General features: G+C 44.4%; 1 protein-coding gene across 3 annotated transcripts in view; it reads left to right on the top strand.

Annotated features, from left to right (window-relative positions):
* EFL1 (elongation factor like GTPase 1) overlaps positions 1–7,107 on the top strand; it is an 85,946-nt gene extending 78,839 nt beyond the window's left edge. For all 3 annotated transcript variants that reach the window (XM_070762034.1, XM_070762032.1, XM_070762033.1), the window contains exon 20: positions 6,760–7,107. In XM_070762034.1, coding sequence (XP_070618135.1) covers positions 6,760–6,948 — 189 coding nt within the window. In that variant the 3' untranslated portion in view covers positions 6,949–7,107. The remainder of the gene's footprint in view (positions 1–6,759) is intronic.
* Positions 7,108–11,185: the final 4,078 nt, after the last annotated feature.

Consider the following 11,185-nt stretch of genomic DNA (forward strand, 5'->3'; position numbering starts at 1 on the left):
TGATTGATAGCTGTCATGGAGAATTCTGTAGCTTTTGTAGCAGCGAATTTTATCAATCCAGGTTTTTTTATTCTTAATAAATCACAGGAAATGAATTCAAAGCCAGATAGAGATGTAATTCAGGGGAAAGATGATCTCTTACCGCAGTGCAATTGTGTAATGTTGTAAATTATCAATAATCCATAACAGCGTTATTAATTTTAGCAAATTTAACTATATCTGTCAGAAGTGCAAAATCCTGGTTATCCATAACTCTTGGGCCACTAGTCATATGATATCAGAATTTAATTTGGGCCCATGATTTAATACCTTTTTGACATTGTATAATTTATTATTTCCTGTTTCTTGAAAATTGACTTTCTTTAGCTCTTTTTCCAGCTGCTTGGTTGGTTTAAATGTACAGTATTGCCAACTATCAGAGTTTATTATAAGCCCGTTTTTATTCCGCCTTTTAATAAAGTCATGTTTTATAGGGACATTTTCTGCTAGAGACAGCTGATTACTATTTTTTTTAATCAATTCCTGAGCTGCTTATACCTGGCTGTGATATAGACTTGCTCACAGATTAACTACAGCCTTTGCTTTATTTTTATAGGAAGATAAATTTCAATAGGGGGGATAGTGGCAATGTCGGGGCTCCAAATAATAGATCAATTGCAAGCAAAAACTTGGAGGCAGGTAGATTCCTCCAAGAATAACTTTATTGGAAATATCATATGGGCACGTATCTAGTGAAAGTCAACTCTGGAGGGGCTCCTTGGTTTTCATTCATTCATTCATTCATTCATTCATTCATTTATTAGATTTGTATGCCGCCTCTCTCCGTAGACTCAGGGCAGCTCACAACAGCAATAGAACAATTCATAACAAATCTAATAATTTAACAACATTTTAAAAATCCCATTATTAATAAGACATACAAACATAAATTGTATAGGCCCGGGGGAGATACAGTATCTCAATTCCCCCATGCCTGGCGGAAAAGGTGGGTTTTAAGGAGTTTACGGAAGGCAAGGAGGGTGGGGGCAGTTCTAATCTCCGGGGGGAGCTGGTTCCCGAGAGTCGGGGCCACCACAGAGAAGGCTCTTCCCCTGGGACCTGCCAAACGACATTGTTTAGTCGACCTAATCTGTGGGACCTAATCGGTCGCTGGGATTCGTGCGGCAGGAGGTGGTCCCGGAGATATTCTGGTCCGATGCCATGAAGGGCTTTATAGGTCATAACCAACACTTTGAATTGTGACCGGAAATTGATCGGCAACCAATGCAGACTGCGGAGTGTTGGTGTGACATGGGCATGCCCTGGGAAGCCCATGATTGCTCTCGCAGCTGCATTTTGCATGATCTGAAGTTTCCGAACACTTTTCAAAGGTAGCCCCACATATATATCTAATCCCAACCCCACCCTCCCTATCCCTCAGCTCTAGTGTGGTGACACTGAAGTTCCAAGAGGTCAGCGGGGGAAACCAGATTCACTTAACAACCACAACTCATTTAACCACAACCACAACTCATTTAACAACTACAGGGATCGACTCCCCCCAGAGATTAGAATGGCCCCCACCCTCCTTGTCTTTTGCAAATTACTCAAGACCCACCTTTATCGCCAGGCATGGGGGAGTTGAGATATTCCTTCCCCTAGGCCATTACAAGTTATGCATGGTATGTTTGTGTGTATGTTTGGTTTTTATAATAAGGGTTTTTAGTTGTCTTATTAATTGGATTGTACATGCTGTTTTTATAATTGTTGTTAGCTACCCCGAGTCTGCGGAGAGGGGCGGCATACAAATCCAATAAATAATAATAATAATAATAATAATAATAATAATAATAATAATAATAATGATAATAAATGTGGCAAGAAAAGCAGCAGTGGATTCTAAAATTCTTTGTTTCCGGTTCACGCATGCGCTCATGCGCGCCCACCACCCTTTTCCACATGCGCAAAAGCATTCCGGGCAGGTGGGTGGAGTCTCCCGCCGCCACCGTTACCAGTTCTTAAAACTGGGTCGAACCGTTAGCAACCCAGCGCTAAAGAAAGGTCATAAAATAGGTCAATACTCACTCAGCAAATTTCTCACTTAGCGACATAGGTTTTGGGCTCAGTTGTGGTCTTAAAAGTTGAGGACTGCCTGTATATTTTGCTCACTCTAATTAGCTTTAATCAAGAAAGGCAAGATTTAAGCACTCCTCCTGTAGTCTGTCCCCTCCCTATCATCCCCTGCCTACAAGAGCAATGTCCAGAAATCGGACTGATGGGATTTGGAATCCACCCCATTTAGTTTGCATAGTAGCTAGATGCCAGGTCAAATTGGTTGGGTAAATAAGCAGGAGTTGTAGAAATTCATAAACTCTGGGCCTGTTTTGCAAGGAGGGGGAAACTATTTATTCTTTACATATATTTTACCAGTATTTAACTGAGGGTACAGTCTACAGCAGTGATTTTCAACCTTTTTTGAGCCGCAGCACATTTTTTACATTTACGAAACCCTGAGTCACATTGAGCGGGGCCGGGGGGGGGGGGGCTAAAAAAAGTTTGGACAAAAAAATTCTCTCTCTCTCCCTTCCTTCCTCTTTCTTTCTCTCCATCCCGCTTTCTTTCTCTTCCTTCCTTCCTCTCTTTTTTGCTCTCTTTCTCTCCCTCCTTCCCTCTATGTCTTTCTCTCTCTCTCCTTCCCTCCCTCTCTTTCTCTCTTGCTTTCTTTCTCTCTCTTGCTTTCTCTCTTGCTTTCTTTCTCTTCTCTTTCTCTCTCTCTTGCTTTCTTTCTCTCTCGCTCTCTTTCTCGCTCGCTCTTTCTCTCTCTCTCTTGCTTTCTTTCTCTTGCTTTCTCTCTCTCTTGCTTTCTTTCTTTCTCTTTCTTTCTCTCTCTCTTGCTTTCTTTCTCTCTCTGAGCTTCGCAGCACACCTGACCATGTCTCGCAGCACACTAGTGTGCCACGGCACACTGGTTGAAAAACACTGGTCTACAGAAATGTGTGATTTTTAATGCACACTTTTTGTCTTGCTTAGTTTTTATTTTATTTTATTTATTTATTTATTGGATTTGTATGCCGCCCCTCTCCGTGGACTCCGGGCGGCTAACAACAGTGATAAAAAGCAGCATGTGACAATCCAATACTAAAACAGCTAAAAACCCTTGTTATAAAACCAATCATACATACAAACATACCATGCATAAATTGTAGAAGCCTAGGGGGAAAGAATATCTCAGTTCCCCCATGCCTGATGGCAGAGGTGGGTTTTGAGGAGCTTACGAAAGGCAAGGAGGGTGGGGGCTATGCTAATCTCTGGGGGGAGTTGGTTCCAGAGGGCCGGGGCCGCCACAGAGAAGGCTCTTCTGCTGGGTCCCGCCAACCGACATTGTTTAGTTGACGGGACCTAACTGGTCGCTGGGATTTGTGCGGCAGTTTTTCTTTGTTTTTGTATTTCTCTCCCCCCCCCCATTTTTTTTGGGGGGGGGGGTTATATTACAACATTGTGAATAAAAATAAAAATAAAACTTATTAAGCAATAACTAACACATACACACACCACACCAAAATTTGGCTAGCACCAGTTTAGGGAAGACTCGGTTATAAGAAAAAAGTGAGATTATTTTGGCTCCGTGCGAGAAAAGTCAACGTACAATCCTGCCAGCAACGTTGAATTAGAAACAGATCCCCTTCCGTGCCAAGGGCCAGCCTATGGCTTTCATTTTTGACTCCGCTGCAGAAGACGTCGTAGTATTATTGGAAGCCGATACGCCTTTCTCAGCGAAAGAGGAGCCGTGTCCTGAGATTAGGGGTGGGAGAGGACCAGTTTCCTTTGCCGCTGATCCAAAAAACGAATGCCAGAGAAGCTCCCTCCCTCTCTCTCTCCATCAGCCTTTCTCCTGGGCCGTTTTGTAGGTTTGTTCCACGCGCCACACTCCGTTGTTTAGAAACCGCAGCAAACCCTTCCGAATAAATTCACACTTGCTGCCTGTGTTTCTTCAGGATTCCTCTGTCCTCTCCAAGCCACACAGCCAAAAGGACAGCTCTCCCCAGCTGGTGGCCTCCACTCCAGATGTGGTCGGACTAAACTCCCTGAATTTCACACTGAGCGTTCTGGGGGTGCTTTCTTCGTCTTTCTCTCTCTGTCTCTCTCTTCATTTGATTGTGTTTCTATACGGCCAGACTTCAAATAAGTCCTGGCAGTGTGCAAGATATGAAGCGGTACCCGAGGGCAAGAAAACGGAGATAAAAGAGTGAAATGCAATAAGCAGTGGCAGCCGATGTAGAAAACGGCAGGTTGGGGAGAGCTGGGTAGATAGGTCAAGGAGAAGATCCTTGGAATTCTACTTTCAAGTGGAGTCTTTAGATTTTGTTTATCCTCTGTTGTGGTTAGCTCTGGCCCAGCTCCTGCCCCAAGGACTGTGGATGTGGGGGAGACATCCACATGCTGCAGGCCTGTTTTGCCCCCGGTGGAATCTGCTGATGAAGGCTCCTCTGACCAAGAAGACATGAGTGACAGGGAGGAGGAGAGTGTGGAAGACAGCTCAGAAGGAGATCAATTATCTAGCTCCTCCTTGGATTCAGAACAAGAGTTAATGATACAGCCACACATGCGGAGAGCGATGCACAGGCAGCAACAACTGAGAGATTATTATCACAGAAAATGAGGCCACCTGTGGTTGGGTGGGGCGGTGGTAATTAGTGAGGCTGCTATAAAGAGCAGCCTGTGGGTTTGGCCATTGTGGAGGATTATCTAATCGTTGTGTTTCGTGACTGCTTTACTGGCTTTGACCTTTTGTGTGCTGATTTTTCCCTGCTTGGAAGCTAAACCAGAGCAAAGTGTGTTTCACTTTGTGAAAGAAGAAGGACTGTGAATTGCCTCACAGCTGCAAGCTAAGTATCTCAGAACTGATAAGGGACTTGTACAAATTACCAGTTTGGTTGGAGATGAGTGCTCTTTGCTATACCAAAAGAGGGCTTGGTTTAAGTGAATTTTCATTATAAAGAACATTGTTTTGAATTTTCAGACGTGTGTGTGTCTGAAATTTGTACCTGTGAATTGTTGGGAGGATTCTACCAGAGAGCCCGACAGAACATCCTCTGACTGCCCGACTGGAGGATTATAATTTGTCAAGCTGTTCCTCCCTCCGTTGATTAAACTGCTCTTTGTAACAAATGTAAAGATTTCCCTTGTCCAGTCGTGTCCAGCTCTAGAAGGATAGTGCTCATCTCCATTTCTTAGCCGAGAGAGTCAGCGTTGTCTGAAGGTATTTCTGTGGTCAAGTGGCCAGCATGATTATATTGGCTGCAATGACTGCCAATTGGTTTCTGGATGCAATTCAAAGTATTGGTTATGGCCTACAAAGCCCTATGTGGCATCGGACCAGAATGCCTGTAGGACTGCCTTCTGCCGCATGAGTCCCAGCAACAGGTTAGGTCCCGCAGAGTCGGCCTTCTCCAGATCCTGTCAATGAGACAATGTCACTTGGTGGGACCAGGGGAAGAGCCTTCTCTGTAGGGGCCCTGGCCTTCTGGAATCAGCTCCCCCCAGAGATTTGTACTGGCCCCACCCTCCTCACCTTCCGCAAGAGTCTGAAGACCCATCTATGCCACCAGGCTTGGGGCCACTAGATTCTAGCCGCCTGGCCGATGAATGTATTGTAAGTTAGTTGGTTGAATGGGAATGAGAGTTTTTTTAATGGTCTTAGGTTATTAGATGAATTAATTTTAACTAATTGGATTTAGGATGAATGTATTGTTCCTCTATATGTTGTAAGCCGCCCCAAGTCCTCAGAGAGGGTTGGCATATAAATCCAATAAATAAATAAATATGTTGAGGTGCGTGGAATGCTGTGACCTTCCCAAAGAAGTGGTACCTATTTGTCTACTTGCATTGGCATGCTTTCGAATTGCTAGGGTGGTGTTGTGAGGGCTCCTTGTCCACCTCTGGTCATATCAGATTCTGAAGAGGATGAGCCCTTCTGGGTACCATGGATCTGGGGGGTTGTCAGCTGATGTAAGTGAGAGTGATGGAGAAAGTGACCTGGAGGAACCTGAGGGACCACCAGAGGGGATTGATATACCAAACTGGTCCCAGTTGGAGGATGAAGAAGACATTAGAGGGGATGGCCCACTTTTAGATGCGAGATACAGGAGGTTACTGAGAAGACAACAGAACTTGTATGGTAAAGAGAAATAAGCTTGCAGCTTTTCCTATTTGGGGTTTGAAGCCACTCTCAGCTAGTATAAAAGCAAATTTTGGGGGGAAATTCGGGGTGGGGTTTCAACACAGCTTCATGGCTGCTGTGTTAGAGTTGGGGTGCTCCAAGATGCCCCTCCCAAAACCTGATTTCTGCCTTGTTTAAAAACTCTTTGCCCGACGCTGAATTACTGTTAGAAAACTGGTGAGCTGATTTCTCTATTCAATGCTGCATTCACTTTGTTATCTCGTTTGGAATGCCATTAGGCCGAAGCTGGCGCCTTTCCCGGAACTTAATCTGATAACTTCGCAGCAAGGAAAAAATACTCCCTGAACTCTTTAACCAAGTGCCTTTTGCTAAATGCTGTGTATTCCAACAACTAGTGTGATTTAAAGCCGAATGTAGTGGTTTTAGTCAGTGGTTTCACTCCAAAAGCCCAGGAATAGAACAGGAGGCAGGAGCTGGAGCAAAGAATGGGAGCTTCACCCCGCCGTGCGGTGCTTGGGTCTTGAACTGCCAACCTTCCAGTCAACGAGGCCAACGATCCTCTTCCTAACCGCTCTTCCTACTCTTCCTCTTTTTCCCAGGTCATTTCGGACGATCCGTTTTGGGTGCCCACCACCGAGGAGGAGTATTTGCACTTTGGGGAGAAGGCGGATTCTGAGAATCAGGCTCGCAAGTACATGAATGCTGTGAGGAAGCGGAAGGGATTGTACGTGGAAGAGAAAATCGTGGAACACGCTGAGAAGCAGAGGACTCTCAGCAGAAACAAATAACTTCCTCGGCTTTCACTGTCACCCCCCTCCTTAAAAACAGATTATCTTCTGTTTCAGAGGTTCAGAAAAGTCACCTTGGAGGGTGTTGAGCTCCGTGGCTTCCCTTACCCTCGGCTCCCCGTGGATCGAGTTTGAATAAACCGAAGCGTTCTATTTTCATTCTGGTGGACTTCCAAATTCCCTGCCTTCTGGAAACACTTTTCACATCAAGTCAGCCAGCCAGGAATGTCTGCAGATCTGCCACAGAATCCCCACATAAGCCTGGGGGGTGGTAGGCCTGCCCTCTTTTGTCAGATGAAATCAGGTCAAATGCCGGTAACGGATGGAAAAAGTACCCTAGATTCAACAGCAGCGTTTTAGAAATACGATTGCAATTAAAGTGATTTTTTATTTTTTTTAATTTTAAGGCGGTTGTTAGTCATCTGCCATCTGAACACATTCACTTTTGGGAATGCCTCTCCGTGAGGCCTGCACTCTTGGTGCAGTTTAAAAACAAAATACAGTGGTACCTCTACCTAAGAACGCCTCTATTTACGAACTTTTCTTGATAAGAACTGGGTGTTCAAGATTTTTTTGCCTCTTCTCAAGAACCATTTTCTATTTACAAACCCAGGCCTCCGAAACTGTAACTGGAAAAGGCAGGGAGAAGCCTCCGTGGGGCCTCTCTAGGAATCTCCTGAGAGGAAACAGGGCTGGAAAAGGCAGAGAGAGGCCTCCGTGGGGCCTTTCTAGGAATCTCCTGAGAGGAAACAGGGCTGGAAAAGGCAGGGAGAAGCCTCCATGGGGCCGCTCTAGGAATCTCCTGAGAGGAAACAGGGCTGGAAAAGGCGGTGGAGAAGCCTCCGTGAGGCCTCTCTAGGAATCTCCTGGGAGGAAACAGGGCCAGAAAAGGCAGGGAGAAGCCTCCGTGGGGCCTCTCTAGGAATCTCCTGGCAGGAAACAGGGCTGGAAAAGGCGGGAAAAAGCCTCCATGGGGCCTCTCTAGGAATCTCCTGAGAGGAAACAGGGCCGGAAAAGGCGGGGAGAAGCCTCCGTGAGGCCTCTCTAGGAATCTCCTGGGAGGAAACCGGGCTGGAAAAGGCAGGAAAAAGCCTCCATGGGGCCTCTCTAGGAATCTCCTGAGAGGAAACAGGGCTGGAAAAGGTGGGGAGAAGCCTCCGTGAGGCCTCTCTAGGAATCTCCTGGGAGGAAACCGGGCCTCCACCCTCCCTGTGGTTTCCCCAGTCGCACGCATTAGTATTTGCTTTTACACTGATTCCTATGGAAAAAATGGCTTCTTCTTACAAACTTTTCTACTTCAGAACCTGGTCCCGGAACGAATTAAGTTCGTAAGTAGAGGTTCCACTGTATTTATTTAACAGTATAACAGAGTTGGAAGGTGGCCTTGGTGATTTTCTAGTCTAACTCCGGCTCAAGCGGGAAACCCTGCACCATTCTGGACAAATGGCTGTCGATTCTCTTCTTAAAAACCTCCAGTGATGAAGCACCAGAGGTGAAATCCATCAGGTTCTGACGGGTGTGATGGGAATGGAGATTTTGCATTATAGCAGTAGTATTTATAGCAATAGCATTTAGACTTATATACCGCTTCACAGTGCTTTACAGCCCTCTCTAAGCGGTTTACAGAGAGTTAAGCATATTGCCCCCAACAATCTGGGTCTTCATTTTATTGACCTTGGAAGATAGATATATGGATGGATGGATGGATGGATGGATGGATGGATGGATGGATGGGGGAGGGAGGGAGGGATGGAAATGGATGGATGGATGGATGGATGGATGGATGGATGGATGGACGGATGGACAGATGGACAGAGAGGCAGGCAGGCAGACAGATAGATAAATAGATAAATCCTCCTTGCCTTTCGTAAGCTCCTTAAAACCCACCTCTGTCGTCAGGCATGGGGGAAGTGAGATATTCCCTTCCCCTGAGGCTTATAAAATTTATGCATGGTATGTCTGTTTGCATGATTGGTCTCTTAAATTGGGGATTTTAAAATTAATTTTTATATGAGATTTGTTATATTTGTCTTTTTTTTCTGCTGTTAGCCGCCCCGAGTCTGCGGAGAGGGGCGGCATACAAATCTAATAAATAGATAAATAGATTGACTCAGCCTTCCATCCTTCCGAGGTGGGTAAAATGAGGACCCGGATTGTGGCGGCAATATGCTCACTCTGTTAAAAAGTGCTATTGCTAACATCTTGTAAGCTGCCCTGAGTCTAAGGAGAAGGGCGGCATAAAAATTGAATAAATAAATACTGCTCAAAAAATTATTATTATTATTTATTAGATTTGTATGCCGCCCCTCTCCGGAGACTCGGAGGGAACACTCAAATAACACATCATAGATCTGAATGAATGAAATATTCTCATTGAATATTTCATTTGTACAACTACTCCATTTGCATAGATAGATAGATAGATAGATAGATAGATAGATAGATAGATAGATAGATAGATAGATAGATAGATAGATAGATAGATGATAGACAGACAGATAGCAGTAGTATTTAGACTTATATAACACTTCTCTAAGAAGTTTACAGAATCAGGCTCTTGCCCCCAGCAATCTGGGTCCCCATTTGACCCACCTTGGAAGGACAGAAGGCTGAGTCAACCTTGAGCCCACTGAGATTCGATCTGACAAACTGCTGGCAGCCAGTGATCAGAAGAAGTAGCTTGCAGTACTGCACTCTAACCACTGCGCCACCGACTATCCTTTCTCTGCAGTGGGAAGGGAATGGAGATTTTGCAGTATCCTTCCCCTGCCGCGCCCACCAAGCCACTCCCACAGAACCAGTTGTTAAAAAAAAAATCTGGATTACACCACTGTGGAGCACCCACAACTTCTGAAGACAAGCCGTTCCTCTGATTGATTGTTCTCACTGTCAGGCAATTTTTCCTTCGTTCTAGATTGGTTCCCTTCTTCATTAGTGTTAATCCATTGCTTCTGGTTCTGCCGTCAGGTGTTTTGGAGAATAAGTTGACACCTCCTTCTTTGTGACAGCCCCTTAGATATTGGAACACTTCTTTATGGTTTGTTTGCTTATTTATGCTTTATGGAGATATTTTTATCCCACCCTTCTGCTTCTGATGTCACTCACCCCAGCTAGTAGATTTCAAACAGCATGAAACTAACAGCTTTTAAAAGAAGATCAAAATAACATCAACAAAAAATATATAGAAAGTTTCAACAGGAATGGCAACACAGGGGAAGCAGGTAAATATGTTCAAGGATAATGTACGTTTCCATCATTACTCAATTAGATATTTATTCATTCATTCATTCATTCATTCAATTTTTATGCCGCCCTTCTCCTTAGACTCAGGGTGGCTTACAACATGTTAGCAATAGGACTTTTTAACAGAGCCAAACTTCTAGCAGACGTGGTTGGTAAATCCACAGTCACTGAATTGAAACATGCCTGGGATGAACATATAGGAACATAGAAACATAGAAGACTGACGGCAGAAAAAGACCTCATGGTCCATCTAGTCTGCCCTTATACTATTTCCTGTATTTTATCTTACAATGGATATATGTTTATCCCAGGCATGTTTAAATTCAGTTACTGTGGATTTACCAACCACGTCTGCTGGAAGTTTGTTCCAAGGATCTACTACTCTTTCAGTGAAATATTATTTTCTCACGTTGCTTTTGATCTTTCCCCCAACTAACTTCAGATTGTGTCCCCTTGTTCTTGTGTTCACTTTCCTATTAAAAACACTTCCCTCCTGAACCTTATTTAACCCTTTAACATATTTAAATGTTTCAATCATGTCCCCCCTTTTCCTTCTGTCCTCCAGACTATACAGATTGAGTTCATGGAGTCTTTCCTGATACGTTTTATGCTTGAGACCTTCCATCATTCTTGTAGCCCGTCTTTGTACCCGTTCAATTTTGACAATATCTTTTTGTAGGTGAGGTCTCCAGAACTGAACACAGTATTCCAAATGTGGTCTCACCAGCGCTCTATATAAGGGGATCACAATCTCCCTCTTCCTGCTTGTTATACCTCTAGCTATGCAGCCAAGCATCCTACTTGCTTTTCCTACTGCCCGACCACACTGCTCACCCATTTTGAGACTGTCAGAAATCACTACCCCTAAATCCTTCTCTTGTGAAGTTTTTGCTAACACAGGACTGCCAATGCAATACTCAGGATTCCTTTTCCCCAAGTGCATTATTTTACATTTGGAAACATTAAACTGCAGTTTCCATTGTTTAAAAGAAGA

The sequence above is a fragment of the Erythrolamprus reginae genome, chromosome 10 (genome assembly GCF_031021105.1).
Source record: "Erythrolamprus reginae isolate rEryReg1 chromosome 10, rEryReg1.hap1, whole genome shotgun sequence".
In the NCBI taxonomy this organism is placed as follows: Eukaryota; Metazoa; Chordata; class Lepidosauria; order Squamata; family Dipsadidae; genus Erythrolamprus; species Erythrolamprus reginae.